Source organism: Amphibalanus amphitrite, unplaced genomic scaffold (assembly GCF_019059575.1).
Source record: "Amphibalanus amphitrite isolate SeventyFive unplaced genomic scaffold, NRLGWU_Aamphi_draft 000240F_arrow, whole genome shotgun sequence".
NCBI classification, from domain to species: Eukaryota; Metazoa; Arthropoda; class Thecostraca; order Balanomorpha; family Balanidae; genus Amphibalanus; species Amphibalanus amphitrite.
The window spans coordinates 135,001-151,430 of NW_024881735.1; the positions used below are offsets into that span (position 1 = coordinate 135,001).

At 50.9% G+C, this 16,430-nt stretch overlaps 2 protein-coding genes across 2 annotated transcripts in view; both read left to right on the forward strand.

Moving 5' to 3' along the window:
- Nucleotides 1-16,430, forward strand: part of LOC122386088 (protein Dr1-like) — a 75,689-nt gene that overhangs the window by 16,270 nt on the left and 42,989 nt on the right. The gene's annotated exons all lie outside the window — the stretch shown is intronic.
- Nucleotides 3,677-6,849, forward strand: LOC122386087 (plancitoxin-1-like). Its single transcript, XM_043374899.1, has 2 exons — nucleotides 3,677-5,506; nucleotides 6,694-6,849. The coding sequence occupies exon 1, from the start codon at nucleotides 3,726-3,728 to the stop codon at nucleotides 5,475-5,477; it is 1,752 nt and encodes a 583-aa protein (XP_043230834.1). The 5' UTR covers nucleotides 3,677-3,725; the 3' UTR covers nucleotides 5,478-5,506; nucleotides 6,694-6,849.

A 16,430-nucleotide genomic window follows, 5' to 3' on the forward strand; every position in this document is an offset into this window, starting at 1 on the left:
TTCATTCCAGCTACTCAGAGTTTGCTAGTCACGCCGCTGGCAGCCCAGCAGACGATCATTTACCAATTGTCGTTTCCTGATTGAGACATCCGCTACCGGCATGGTGTGCCTAGTGCCTACGATCTGCTGTACGAGGTCTCAAAAGTCGTCTCTTCGTCTCGGAGTGTCTCTGCAGCCGGTCAGTGACTGTCGGCAGGCCCGTGAGCGGCGTGACGGTCAGTTTCCATGCAAGGCGCCCATGCTCGCAGGAGGTCCCCGTTCGGCTTTAGTTAGCCGTCCGCGGCCATCTCGACCATTAATCAAAACCACGCGGCAGAATTTCGGCGTCAACACGCGGCTTGGGGCAGCCGCCGGCGCCGCCCCGGCCGCGTCATTACCATGTAGCCGGCGCGCCGAGCGACAATGGTTTCAATCAGGGCACCGATTGGCCGGCGCTGTTGCACGGCCGGTCACGTGACCGGCGCGGTCGATCGGCGGCGATTGCCAGCGCGCCGCCACGCGCCCCGGCGGCCACTCTTCTGACCGTGCTGTCAGCGGGCCGCCGGCCGCACCAGAACGGGCAGTCATTCCGTGATGAGGCGGATAATCGCTATTGGAGCGGCCCGGCGCCGCGCGCAGGTGTATCGGCGCGGCGCACAGATAAAGGATTCACATGGCGATTAGCCTCTCGAGTGGGACGATCGGAATTTCTTTTCAGGTTGGGATCCCTTCAATGGTGTTGTTCTGTGTGTGTCGGTGTGTTCGGGTTTCGGACGGGCCGCGCGCGGTGCAGCTCTCGGTTGGGATGAGGCGTGTCCGGCTGAGTGTCCTGCCCTCTCTGCGCGGCTGTCGGTCGCTGTGACCCGGGCTCGGCCGGTACCTCTGCTGATCATAGCGGCTGCCGTCGGAGGCTGTCGGCCGCCCGACAGCCGACCGGGCTCCGTCGGCGCCCTGCCACCGGGCGCGCGCCGCGGCATTCCACGCACTACTCGCGCCGCCCGTATAATGGGACGGCCCGGCGGGCTGCTGTAATTTACTTGTCCCGGCTGAACGCGCGCCGACGGCGCCGGCTCGCACTACGCGTGTAATTTTGTATTCACGCCGGATATGATTTGAAAAAGTTTGGGTGCGATAATCATTTGTAATCGCCGCCTAATTCTAGCTATCGTTTAAAATGCATCCGTTTGATAACCGTCTGCGGCTACCTATATTTTTAATAATGCTATGTAAAAGTCTGTAAAATATAGCCATTAGGTGACGTGGGCGTCTTCTGAAACTTTTAACTCGAAATAAACGTCTTTTATACAATTATGGATCAGGAGAATCAACTGGGGAAAAAGACACATGAAAATGAGGCAAGAAATGAAAAAATATAATAATGAAGTCTAAGCATAGTCATAATGATAAATAAGTGACTTTGCAATTTTCCGCTTATGAAGCTTAACATATCTCAGTTGATTTGTAAACAATCGTCACTGCTCGGGGCTACATGAGCAGAGTTAATACGCATTACAAACGGACTACAATGGTGAGCGAATAGGAAAATCCGTTCCTGATACGCATTTACTTGCTCATGTAACCCCGGTAATTGCCTTTTTTAGACTATGCCACTCTTCGGTATCCATTATTTGTATGTCCATTGCAAAATGTAGGTATGTTTCTGAAAATGATCTGCTTTTTCTGTTTCTTCCTTCATCTCGGCGTCCAGCTTTTCATCTTCCGTGTCGTGTTTGGTTTCAAAAATGTAATGTTTTTGCACCCGATGAGAATGTTGTAGCCACATGTGAGCTCTCACTCTGTTCACCTCTTTCCCTATGCTGGCAAAACACTCCCGTGCCGCCTTCCTGCCGTGTAAGGCGTACATTTCACAGCATACACTACATATACAATGTGGCGTGCATCTTCCAATACAAGCACTAAGGAGACTGTGACGTGCAATGTGCAGGCCACACTGTGCATTGAGCATGCTGGATGAAACGTCTAGCCACGGCAGATCTAATAGGCATCTGGCCATTCAGCAGCAGTTTCGGACCACCCAAAAACTCGCGGCGGTGCCTGGACCGTCTCAGACCGTTCTCCCAGCCCGGATGCGGTTCTTAGCGTCGATCCTGGTCGCGGTCCGCGGCGTGGTCCCTGAGCGCTGGTCCAGCGGCGGTCCGCCCTGGTTCGGCAGCGGTCCGCGGTGTGGTCCCTGAGCGCTGGTCCGGTCGCGGTCCGCGGGGTTTACCAGGGGAGCCGCCTTGGTGCGCGTCTGTTTGTACCGCGCTCCCCGGTGGCAGACGGGTGGCTCGGCTCGCCTGGTGCGCGTGCTAGACGGGCCGTATCTCCCTCACTTCCGCTCCACCTGCTAGCGCCGATTTCAGCTGCCCATCGAGGGGCAGGCACAGGAAGACGGTTAAAGCGCCGCCCCGGAACTCGCTCATTGGCGGTGCCGCAGCCTCAAAACACTCCTGGTGCGTGGAAAGTGTGGGTGCTTCAGCGCAGGATCTCTGTACGACACAGTTTTGCCTCAAGCCAAGCCCTCCCCTGAAAGGATCACATCGCATTCCTACAACAGCTGTCCAAGTGTGCGCCTCTTCTTTCTCAATCTTACCGGAGTATTATACTGTCAGAATGCCTATACCGTCAAGGATCAGCTGCTTCGCAACTTAATTTCAGTTGGATAATCAGTCAACCATTGGCCTTGCATTGATAAACTTAAAGTGCATGGCCACACCTGGAAAATTAGTGGTTGCAATCTGCAGCTCCAGAACTGATTCAGATCCATATCCAGAACAAAATTGCTCCAGGACTGCTTCAGCGGCTGCTCCGCCGTCCCGTGCCACCGAACACCTGCTGAGCTCCTCTGCTGGTGCTCTGGTCATCGACACCTGGCGTCACGCATGCCGTCACAGGACGTCACGCGCGCCGTCACGGCGGCCGTCCGCCGGCGCCACCCGACCTGACCTCGGCCGGTGACGGTCCTCGGTGACGGTCCGCCTCGGTGACGGTCCGCCGGCGCCAATCAGACTCGGTGACGCGCGGCGGGCCGGCCCCTATCAATCACAGCTCCTTCCCGGCGCGGCCGTGCCGCCCGGCCGCCGCCACTAATGGCACGCGACGCGCCGACACCGGCCACGCGCGCCGGCCGACCGGAAACGACGGGCTTCCGGCGCGGCCGAGCGGTCACGGCAGGCCACCCCCAACGGCCCGGGGGCGCCGTCTTAGCTGGCTGGCGACAGAAATGGCCATGCGCGTTCAGAACGGATTTTTAAATTCGAATTCGGCATGCTCCGTAGAATGTGCACCTGGTGGCACAGTCGATGTCATCCGTTAGGAAGATTCACGCCCTCTAATTGTTCTACGGTTCATAAATATGTGCGACAGGATGGCTTACTGTTCCTATTTGTTGATTTGAAAAAGCTACAACATTTGAAAACACTTTTCAAAGCTTATTATTCCACATTGTTTAACATGCAACTCAGTAAGTTGAAAAATTATCATATCTGCCCCCCCCCCTCCCCTTATACTGTCTACAGTAAAATTCAAATATACATTTATCTGCGCAGTATCTAGCGTTTACAAGGGGGAATCCCATCGGTCTGTGACATCTCTGCACCGATATCTGACATTCCAGGGCGAGCAATGCCAGCTCGTCAGGTTCATAAACAAACTACTCGGCCAGCCGCTGCGCCCAGTCGGCGCTTCTGCACAGTGTGGTCCCAGACCCGCCGGTGACCTGTGTGCGACCCGGCAGCGCTGCCACCATGAGGCGCCACGCTTCACGATCTCTGAGGCTACCGTCAATGTCGTTACTGCTGCTGCTGCTTGGTGTTCTCTGCGCTCCGACAGAGGCCTTCGTTAGTGGTCAAAGGGATCGACAGCAAGTGGAAGATGTGCTTACGGAAAAGCTGTTTGCCGTCAACAGGATGCTTGGTAGCATACAGCGACACGTGCAACGTCTGAACAACTGGGAAGAGGCCGTGGGAGGCCTGGAGTCGCGCCTGGATGTCCTCGGTGCCGGCGAAGGGGCCGTTTCGGACCAGGCTGCCGACGCGCTGCAGCAAATGGAGGCTCTCTCGGAGACCTCCTCCGCGGCTCTCTCCAAGCTGGGTAGCGTGGTGACGGCGCAAGAGAGCGCGGCTGACGCGCTGGTCTCACTCCGTGATGGTCTGACGCAGAGTGTGGTCGCCGTGGCCGAGTCCGTGTCCGGCCTGGCGAGCTCCCAGGCGGCCGAGCACACCCAGACGCGCGGCGCGTGCGGTGACAGCGGCGGCGCGGCGCTGACGGCGCCGCTGACCGACCTGCGGACCGCCGTCGGTCAGATCACCGAGCTGGCGCAGCGCACAGCGGAGACACTGGGTGGCGGCCTACAGCGGGTGGACGGCCGCCTTCAGGAGACCGGCCAGCAGCTCCCCCAGCTGGGCCAGGAGCTGGACGAGGAGCGTCAAGCGCGCCGCTCCTCCGCCGGCTCCCCGCTCGGCTGCAGGGACCAGAACAACAAGCTGGTCGACTGGTACGTGCTGTACAAGCTACCCATCCTGACCAGCGCTACAGGCTTCGTCCGCAAGGGCTCGGCGTACGTGCACTTCTCGTCGGCCTCGACGGTAGGCCAGTGGACCATGTCGGAGGTGTCCATCGACACCCCGCAGTCGCACCCTGGCCTGACGCTGGCGGACGTGTATGATCAGCCCGAGCGGGCAGGTCTCCAGTACGTCTTCTACAACGACCAGTGGCCGGACGGTACCACGTCGGGCACCGAGGGCCACACCAAGGGAGTGGTGGCCTTCGAAGGAAGCCAAGGCTTCTGGATGATCCACAGTGTGCCCAGGTTTCCTCCAGCGCCGCGGAAGAGCAAGGAATACAGCTACCCCAGCAATGGGTACACCCACGGCCAGAGCCTTCTCTGCATCACGTTCCCCACCAGCGAGCTGACGAAGGTGAATAAACAAGTGAGTCTCAACGAGCCCTACTGCTACGATTCCAAGGATTCTGACATTCTGTGCCGGCCGAAACAGGCGAGGGAAAACGCAGGTGGACCATACTTCCCTAGCCACCGAGATCATTTCACTGGGCTCCATGAACATACTCAACTTGAAGAGACCTCCAGCGTCGAGTCTATCTTCAGCATCCACGGCAGCGAGTTCGCCACCTTCGCCAAGAGCCGCAACTACGGCCGCGACCTGTACAGCGTCCTGGTGGCTCCGGCGCTGGAGACCAGTCTGTACGCCGAGACGTGGCGGGCCACGATGCCGTCCTACTGTTCCGGCCGCTACACGGTGGAGAACGTGCGCAAAGTCACGGTCGCCACGGCCAGCGAGGCGTTCGACTTTGTCTCCAACAAGGACCACAGTAAGTGGGCGGTCTCCACCAGCCGGAACCTGCCGTGGGTCTGTGTCGGAGACGTGAACCGGGCCGACTCGCAGACGAGAAGAGGCGGCGGCACCGCCTGTCTCAGGGATGAGCGCCTCTGGAATGTCTACCGACAGACGGTGACCGTTTGGGAGCCATGTGCTTAGAGCACGTCTGTTACTGCCTTTGCCAGTTATTAATCCGCGCATGACGGGGGGGGGGGCTCTACAGAGCCCCCTCCCGTTTTTCAGCAATATTTTCTAAACCGTTTGACGGATCAACACGAAACTTGCGGTACCCTCAGAGACATCAATTTGACACCTTGTGTTAAAATTTCAACTTTCTAGCTACCATAGTTTGGCCGGAAATTACGTCAGAGTGACGTCATGTCGGCCGATTTTCATGCAAAATACTGAATTACGGCAAACGCTCTCAGCAGCTCAGTTTTAAGCCTAGATCCATTTTCTTTGCATGAGTGGACTGCAAATTCACGTAGCTATCAAACCGCTATCCCGAATTTTCGAAATATTGAAAATTTTGAAAAATATGCATTTACAATTACAAAAATATATTTTTTTTATTTAAAACGTTTTTGACTGTTCACAAAAACCGGAATATATGTGATAGAACACACACTGATGAACTACCTTTGCAAGTTTTAGCCCAATGTCTTCAAAAATAGCCAAGTTATTCGCTTTATTGTCAAAATTTTACAATTTTATGTTTTTTTTCAAATCCATTTTTCAGTACATTTTTGACGTCGTACAGCAATATAAATGGCACCATCGTGTTCCTGAGCTCAAAGTGCATCTGATGGGCACCTTTTTTGTTGAAAAATTACATTTTCAAAATTTGACCTTTTCTGACCTGGGCTGAAAGTGACCTGACCTCCGGTAAATTCAGCTGACAATGACCTCAAATGACACAGACGACACTATTTTCGAAATCTACGAGTAAAATGGACCATAAAACATGCGTCACGTGACCGATACGTGATATACAATTTTCGTGACCTAGGATGACCTGGCCTTGACCTTAAAAATTCGAAATAAAAGTTCGGTACCCTCAGGGTATCTAAGGCATCCGTCAAGGAGTGCGTAAACCAAAAATGAGCCTGATCGGACCGGCGGTCCGGCTGTCAGAGCCTAGATTGTGAACTAGCAAAAATGTCGATAATTTTTACTTTGACCTGACCTGTGACGTCATCGGTGACCTCGAGGTCAATAAAAATAGGTTTCGTTCGACAGTTTTTCCAGGGCTATCAGACGCCGTTTGAATTTTCACGATCGGCCCAGTAGTTTCGGAGAAAGGAGGGGGGGGCTCTGGAGAGCCCCCCCCCCCCCAGTCACTCGCGTTATGGAAAATACCCCAGTCATGCGCGGGTTAACGACATCAGAGCCGGTAGAAATGAAAACTTAAGCTAGCATTCTCTTTAGATTTGTGGTCGGAAAATCACTTAGCCATAAGCCAGTTATGGGTGGACATATTGAACGCGATTTAGGAAAATGTTGCGTTTGCACATAAAGGAAATGCAGCGGAAATGAGTCCTGTCAGTATTATTTGTCGATAAAGCTTTCATTTATCGTTCAGCGTGCATCTGGGCAGACCGTGGCTTTGGGGTAAGTGGGGTGAGACGCCAGGGTATGGCATACGTATGGCAAAAAAACTACTCAAAATTGATGGCATCAAATTCTTCGAATTCCATTTTATTCGTTCTAGACCACGTAGCTCAAAACTAAGAACACCATTGGATTCCCAGTGACGAGTTGCATGGATTCAATATGCCTTTTACGTAAAAATATCAATTTTGAAATTAGAACTTTTTTGACCTGACCATTATGACCATTAGTGACCTGACCTCTGTGACCTAATCTGGTATCGGTGACCTCATTTAGCAAAATATGTTTTAGACAAATATTGCTCTGGATGATTTTCGATAACATGTCTTTCACTCAATGTTAGAACACATTTCTTAGAAGGCCTGTAAACGATCAGAAATGTGACAATGGACCTGATTTGCGACGCCATCCGTTGCACTTAGGTCAATGAAAATGAGTCATAAGATAGTTCTTCGTTGGAGCTTTCGAGCACCGCTTGAATTTTGAAAATCGGTCGGAAACTTTCCGAGATCTTAGGGCGGGGGCGGACGAAACGCTCCCCTAGGTGGTATGGGCCTGGCAATAGCCCTACGAGGCACAGGTTAAAGGGACCCTCCCACCTTCAAAAAAGTTAATGAATTGGCATGAAAGTGATGTCGCTCGGTTCAGAAAGAGCAAAAACGAACATCTACCAAATTTCATCGAAAAATATTCACCGATTTTCAAGATATTAGACTTTTACTTTTGTTTACTTTTTGGGATCTCCACTGTTCCAAGCGACTTTATTTGAAAGTGCGGCACTTGTTGCGCGGAAAGCAGCGTATACCACCGCGTGCTACCAAACGTTTTAGTCAAAGATTTAAAATCGTTAGATCTCCACTGACGTCACAAATTCTAAGGGGACATTCCAATGCATTAGCCCCTTAGAATCCGAAAACTGCAAGTTTGAAATTCCATATCTCCGAATTAAAGCATTTTTCGATGTTGTGAGTGCCCAAACCGGTATTTGCAGGCTATGACCACCAATTTGGCTATCCCAACTCAAAACAAATGTTAACCCTCGCCGGACCTATTGGTTTTCTACACACGCGCCGGCCGAGGGGGGGGGGCGGGTACGACCCCCCCCTCGCCGTTTCGCCCCTGGTGGAGCTAGCGCGTCGCGGAAAAAACGAGCGTGTGCGCCGTTACGAGACGCAGAGATTGGTACCCGATTTTAAGGTCCTAGGTCAACCGGTGACCTCTGAGGTCAGGTCAAGTGCCCCAAGGTACGGTTCAGTTTTTGGTGAATAACTTCGCAAAAAACGGCCGCAGAGCGCCGATTTTGGCAGCATCGTGTTCGTCTCGCTCAGGCGCGTCGAATGATATACTTTTTGTCCGGGTCAGGTCAACTTGGGGTGTTGACCTCAGGTCAAGGTCAGGTCAGCACCCCCAGGTCACGAAGTTGGTCGAAAGAGGTCATGTCGCATATCATTCGATTCGGCAGGTCTTCCTGAGTCCATTGGTGGCTTTCCCGACTCGCTAGCTCAATTTGATCAAGAGTTATTGACGAAAAACTAATATGACCTTGATGACGTCATAAATGACGTCACGCAAGGTCATCATTGCAAAAGTGACGCATCTAACCTTGCAAGGAGTGCATAAAATCACGATTCTGTGTGCTTGAGATAGTTGGAGATCGTTCCCGGCGCCAGAATAGCAGTTTTCATTTTTCCCCATTGACTTATAATGGTGAGGTCACGAAAATGACCTGACCTCATATGACCTTTAGGAAAAATCCGAGATATACAAGTTGTGGGACTCATAATGGATACTAGATCCTCCAAGTTTCATTTCCCTGTGACATCTCCTCTGGCAGTGAGGGCGTTGCGAAGTTGCGACATCTGAAGACCGTGCAGAGGTTCACTTATGACGTCATAGGTCAGTGACCTGACCTGACCCAAAAATGCGGTTGGTGTCAAAAGATGCGGCTTGGATCAAAGGTCAGGTATGCCAAGTTTCAGCTCTCTATCGCCAGCGTGTTCGGAGCTATCGCGAAAAAACCCTATGGGGGGGCGGCACCCGCCCCCCCCCCTCGGCCGGCGAGGGTTAAGGTGGGATGGTCACTTTAATGCTGTCTGTAATAGGTGAACACCAACAATATCATAGTGGTGAGACTCGACTGTTGAAGTGGACTTGATGCGTAGTTTTGTAATTATTTTATTTTAAAAAAGCGCCAAGTTTCCCACTTCTTCAAAATACCTTAGCTGCTCACCCGAATGGACATGCCACAAGTTTCCCATTTTAATTACCATTAATACCCAGCAACTAGCGTTAATAACAGGCGCTGAGCTCTCGGCGCCGACACGGGCAGTGATGCTGAAAGCTGGTCGGCCGCCGGCATATCCCGCAACTGTGGGTCAGCTACCAAATCCTGCGCGAGAAAACGCTGTTCGCCGCGCCGCCGGGGGCGCCGGCCGGCCGGTCAGGTTCCGCATACCTGTCCGGTGGTGGCTGGGTACGGGCGCCGACCGACGAGCGGGCAGCGCGGCGTCCATCACAGTCCGTCACCCGGGACACGCGGTCATCCCGGGCAGCACGGAGGAGTCAGAGGCATCGGTCGCACCCCCGGACACCCCCGAACCGTGCCCGGCGGCGGCGGCTCGGACCCGCCCTGTCCGCCGGCTGAGGTCGATCGGCCTCCGGCTGCGGTCAGCCCACCGTCTCCGCCGAACTACTAACTACTCGCGTGCTCACCGGCCGGGCAGCGACGTAATCTGACCATCTCGAGCGCTGCCTGATGAGCGCCCAGCAGGAGCAACCTCCTTCCAGGATTGGAACGGTGGGCCTCACAGGCCAGCGCGCCAGCACCGCTAAAAGGCCGGTCGTCATTGTCCAGCTTCTGGCAAGAATTCTGCACTTCTGACCAGCTGCAACGCATGCCGAGAGCTGGGTCAGACATTGAATGACATGAGAAACGCGACAATCGGCACTACATAACTCACTATCGAGTAGCCTAAACATTAATATAAAGGACACTACTACACATATTCAGGATGTAGCTTTACACCGATCTGATCTGAAACTTCGTCAAAAATATAATTAAGCAGATGAGTGCAGTTTTTCTCTTAAATGTTCAATGGAGCTGACTACTGTAAATACCAGGCAACTGCTCTTCAGCTGCTCTGAAGCAGTCAGGGTAGGGATATGTGCATTCTCGTTCGTACATCACATGAAAGTCCTAATGAAACACAGCTGTAATAAAGTATCTCGCAACATCAGATACCACCAATTATGGCGGTCACCATCCTATCTAAAGCTCTCCGTCATTTTAATGCACTTGGCTGAAGTCAGGGCTACAAATCCAGACGTTTAAGTCACCCATTATGGCAACTGCTCTGGGTATAAAGCGCTAATGTTAGGCGTAATCAGACCTGAACAAGATTCAGTAATAGTTTTATTTGAGACAATTGTTAATAAAGCGTACGAAAGGCCATATTTACTTTAATGCGAAATATTACATTAAACTAAATGAAATTATTTAGTAGCTTATCTTTAATTTCATTTAGTTTAATGTAATATTTCGCATTAACCCTCGCCCTGGCAGGGGGGGGGGTCGATGCGACCCCCCCCCCCCTAAGGTTTTTCGAAGATAGCGTAAAAACGGCGGCGCGCAGCGCCGCCAAATTTGGCACAGCCTATGGGGCAACCTTTTTACATATGACCTGAAAATTTCAGGTCCGGGTGACCTTGGGTCAGGTCACCAGGTCAGAAAAACCGGTACAAGGTCATGGTCAAATTTCAATTTTCTTTTTGCACCTGTCCAACTCACAGTTTTGGACTGATTTCCTTCAAACTTTCAGGATGTGCTAAGTTCACCGAGTTGTATAACATGTAGTTCGGTTTTTTTGAGGTCACTGACCTGAGGTCAGTTAGAGGTCATTACGTCGTAATGTTAAGCCTATGGGAAAATACTAAATTCCGAAAATTCTGGAGATATCTACTTCTTTCTATCACTTTTGTGCTTTGAATCCATAGCAAATAGCAGCAGGTCACTTGGTGCTTCGTTGTTTGGTGTACTTATCCATGGGTCAGGTCAAATGAGGTCAACTGAGGTCAAATGACGTTTTTGCCAATAACTTGGCACATAATGACGCTAGAGCTTAAAAAATGGTATCATTGTGTTCCTGGTGATCAGCCGAATCGAATGATATGCGATATGATGCAATTTGGTTAACTTGAACTTAATTTATAATTTTAAGTTTACTTAAAATTTATGAAAAACTTTAAGTACACTTAAGCAAGCTAAAAAGTATATCATTCGACGCGCCTTGACTTGCTGAGTTCACTGGTGCTTTTCTTTTTGCTCTATCTTAATTAGATTAAAAGTTATAAGCGAAAAACTTTTGACCCGTTTGTAGCGAAATTTTTACATTTATACCCCCCAAAACCCCCCTAAATATTGACCTAGAGCAACCAAATTTGCACAGGGGCGAGAACTCCAGGGGGCCCACCTACCTACCAAATTTAGTGTTTCTAGGTGCCATAGGAGCCAATCGCGAGGGGGGGGGGTCGCATCGACCCCCCCCTGCCAGGCCGTGTTATGAAAAATGCCCTGCCAGGGCGAGGGTTAAAGTAAATATGGCCTTTCGTACGCTTTATTAACAAGATTCAGTAAACTCCCCAACACCTAAAGCGCAGTCCCCTACCTTAGCAGCGTCATCTGATAGCAACCACGCCCACATACATATGCATACATTGCTGTTATGCGTTGCGTAGACATGCTAATCGCGTGCCATTACCCTGAAGAATAAGGTAGCGGCCAGTATAGGATCGCGTCAGGCCTGGGCGGTACTCGGTGTCGGGCCGAACGCAGCTCGCAATCTGCCCACGCCTATACCGGAGTCTGGCGGACTCGACCTGCCAATCCGCCGTGCCGATAAAATCCACCGTCTGCTCCGCTGTATAACGACTTACAGTGGCGGATCCAGGGGGGGCAAAATGGGCATTTGCCCCCCCCCCCCCCAGCGGCATAATTTTAACATTACACCTATGGACGATGCATGAAAAGAATCGATAAATTTTATGGTTTGCCCCCCCCCCAAAAAAAAAACTCTGAGCTGGATCCGCCTCTGACGACTTACATACCCCGGGCGCCGTCAGGAGGGCTACCTACAGTTGTTTACAGAGCTGCAGCCACCATATGTGTCGATAAACTGCTGCAATGCAGGCAGCTCCAGTGCTGCTTGGTGGCAGAGTTTACCGTCTGGACGATAAGAGAGTACATACCGTTGGCAGTAGCACATGGCCTCGTGTCCCGAGGAGTTGCCGCTGGCCGAAAATGTGCAATGTATGTTTAGCTTTACCTGCTGATACGCCGAATAAAAGTGACTGAAAATGGTGCAGAGATGTAGCTATTATGCGTATATTCAAAGTGCAGTTGAAAATAATATACAGCAAATGCTGTGTTATAAATAATAATGTGTATGAATGACCGTAACATCGTTCAGCCGATGTGCGGTTAGCCCTTCGCAACACTCGCCTCGCAGTCACTCATCGTAGCCTTGTGATCAAATAACATGTGTCCTAATATGTGGCGTAATTAGTACGAGTACGCTGTAAATTGCGGGCATCATTAGCCGATCCCGTTTCAAGGAGCATGCTGGCAGCTTTCATTATGATTCTGGCACTGTCCGACCCGAGCCCAGTTATCCGCGATGCAGTCCATCGGTTGCGGCAGCCTCCGCCCGTCTGCGCGGACTGCGGCCTCCGCGCGGACTGCGGACGGGCTGGGAGGCGGGCTCCGCGCGGACTGCGGGCGGACCGCGGCCCTGCTCCGCGCGGCCGCCGCCGGCAGACGGCAGCCGCTCGCGCTTGTAATTTGAAATGTATGGCCCATCGGCGATCGTTGCTCGCCGCTGTCCGGCCGCAGCAGATGTAATAACCGCTGACCGGCCGGGCGCGCGTTATTTACACCGGGCACAGAGGAAAATTAAAAGCGCTTCGTACGGGAGATCACGTAATTTGCGAGTTGGTGGCTGGAGGCGCGCCGGAGGCCGATTGTTCGTGATTAGCATAAGCAGGCTGTGTCCGATCACTGAGTGGCCGGGTCAAACGGTGGCTGACCGTGTCAGCGGGCTGTCCGACCGGGCGGCGCGCTAAGACAGACTCGTGCCTATATTGGCCTGGACCCTTAGCGGAAGGAAACGTGAGCCCATCCTTCCACCAGATAGGGTAGATGCCTAAGTGTCAGATAGCATCCACATGAAAGACACTTCGAATAAAACCTAGGTACAGGTGGAATTAAAGCGCCGTGCTATGTTCATTTCAAATGTATGATACAGAGAACATTTACCCCAAAAGTCGTGTGAGAAATATTATCGGACATATTGAAGGCAATACAAAGGCAGGTGCGTCTATGGCGGTTGCGCATTAAATCCGTTCTGTTTAGGTTTGCCGGACTTTATATACTGACACTTTCTAAATTGATATTGAGTTTCTTTGGCTTGAGCAAGAGTCTCGAAGTTCTAAAACTCTTCGTTGTTTTAGTTTAATTTCTTGATCTAGTAACTGGGCTTGCCATGATCGGTAAAATGACTGATTGCGAAGCGACTTCCTGTACAGTTTGAAGCGAAGAAACTTCGGGAAGATGCCATAGGTCTTGCATGTTGTAAGAAACTTATGATCTAAGATACATTTTTCTTTTTTCTTTTCCGTTGCAATGTAGGAGAACACATCCTTCAGACGTTTTCTGCCGTAGTCGCGGACTATCAATTCATGTAGTTTGTTCTCGGTACTGGTTTTGACGATAGATTAAAGATGACTTTTTCCGGGTCACAGGGCTGACAGTCACCATGAATTCCGATGCGCTGCAACTTCTGCAAGTGAACATTTTCTTGCTTTTTGACGAACGTCCGTAATAGAGAGCGGACATGATCAGAGAGCCAATGAAATTTCAAAAATGAAAGGGACTGGCGCAGTGAGTTTCTTTGGCTTGAGCAAGAGTCTCGAAGTTCTAAAACTCTTCGTTGTTTTAGTTTAATTTCTTGATCTAGTAACTGGGCTTGCCATGATCGGTAAAATGACTCATTGCGAAGCGACTTCCTGTACAGTTTGAAGCGAAGAAACTTCGGGAAGATGCCATAGGACTTCGAGACTCTTGCTCAAGCCAAAGAAACTCACTGCGCCAGTCCCTTTCATTTTTGAAATTTTATTGGCTCTCTGATCATGTCCGCTCTCTATTACGGACGTTCGTCAAAAAGCAAGAAAATGTTCACTTGCAGAAGTTGCAGCGCATCGGAATTCATGGTGACTGTCAGCCCTGTGACCCGGAAAAAGTCATCTTTAATCTATCGTCAAAACCAGTACCGAGAACAAACTACATGAATTGATAGTCCGCGACTACGGCAGAAAACGTCTGAAGGATGTGTTCTCCTACATTGCAACGGAAAAGAAAAAAGAAAAATGTATCTTAGATCATAAGTTTCTTACAACATGCAAGACCTATGGCATCTTCCCGAAGTTTCTTCGCTTCAAACTGTACAGGAAGTCGCTTCGCAATCAGTCATTTTACCGATCATGGCAAGCCCAGTTACTAGATCAAGAAATTAAACTAAAACAACGAAGAGTTTTAGAACTTCGAGACTCTTGCTCAAGCCAAAGTAACTCACTGCGCCAGTCCCTTTCATTTTTGAAATTGATATTGATAATGCATTCAAAAACTTAACGCATGTGAGACAAGCACTCGACTAATGTCTGATGCAAATGCACTTAATTAAGTGAGGCATACTTTTAGGGAGGTTACATGGTACAGCGTAAGCTAAAGGCAGTCCGCAAATATTTGCTCACTGTTGGGTGGGGCCACCACTCTTTTCCCAGCACTTTCTCAGCTTATTACCGACTCCCACTCACCCATTCCACTTCCGTCGCCCCGCAGGAGATCATTTATCAGTATTTGGGGCCGGTGCCTCACCTGTCCTACCATCTCAATCCGCTCCGCTGATCCCAGCCATGGGGGAATCTCCCCGATGGCGGGACTGAGAGGGGCGTCTTCCCGCCACGCCTGAACCGGGGTAGGTTCGCCCACGCACTGGGGAAATACAAAGACAGCGGCTGTGTCTGTGATAAATGATCCCGCCTAGACCATGGGTAAACCCTCCCCCGCGTTGGCATTTTGATAGCCGCTGACACATGAGAGTGTTAGCGTCTTGATATATCTCGCTTTTCTGTTTCTTATTTCCAAATCAAAACCCAGAGGAAAAGCGAAAACGCTTGTAAAATATGTTAGGCCTATGAGAGTTGCGGTGGTGTGGCGGAAAACTTTCACTTATTGAGCTGCACTAGTGAACACTGCGATTCAAATCGCGATCAAGAACATGTCTTGCAAATCATTCCATTCCACTTTTGTTTTTAACAAGGCAATGATGTTCATATTGTCGGAAAAGGATTTCGCCTTGCCTCTAATTGCGATTATGCCAACCATGCTCGATTCAATCTGTCAAAATGCACATTTAATATTACAATGTGCCTTTATTTGCAATGTTGCAACTGACCCGGTGACGGGTGACCTGTACGTGTATATTTTACCCCGTGTGCAAAATGATGTACAGTGGATCTTATTAGGATCTCCAGACGTAACTAGATGGCGTTGAGCCTTAGTCGAGTCCATGTCAAATTCAAGGAGAGGTCACTACCGAGCTGGGCCCGATGGGGAGGTGGGCGGGGAGGGGGAGGGGGGCGGGTGGCGAGGTCACGGTGCGGGTGACCTGTCAAACAGCCCCGGCGCGGTGGGGCACTGCCGTGGGCAAATGGCGCACTCCAGTGTTGTTCCATATCGCGGTCGTGGGCCGGGCGGCCGGTTAGCTTGGCAGCTTGGAAGGAAAGGATAATGAGGCACGGTTTTGCTGTGGCCGGTTCACCTACTGTTACTTATGATGCACCCAGAGTAATGCAAATGTGGCGTTGATAATGCAGGCAATGGAATGCTAGCGAATGCTCCGAGCGCCTAGCTATAAGGATTAATATTATATATGTCTCCTGAAATTTTCATTGAATATAATTCAAGCACTAGAAAGATCGTATTCGTTCGCCAGTTTTTTTGACCAGCTGGCGTTTCTTGCGTAGAGCGCCCTTGGGCAAATATTTAGGTATAACGCAGGTTTTTTTTTTTTTTTTGCTGGTAAGACGCCTTTAGGGTCAAATCAAGCAGTGGCGGCGGAACACCTTTAATGAAGTGGGGGCACTGCCGACTTTTGGTCCCATTCTTTCCATGCAACGCCCATAGGGCTAATGTTAAAATGGCAAAAATCAAACGGGGGCACGGTGCCCCGATGCCCCCCCCCCCCCGTTCCGCCACCACATGAAACCAAGTCGCTGAGAGACGATGAGGAAAAGTGGACGAACGCCACATTTCTGTGCATGAAGTCTCGAGTTATAAAAAGCTAAAAGTTATACGTGTAAGCTAAAAAAACAATAAGATCAGTTAATGAAAATATTTGACCCGAAATTAACCTCTGTTTTGTCTGACCATGATTGCATGTTTGACCC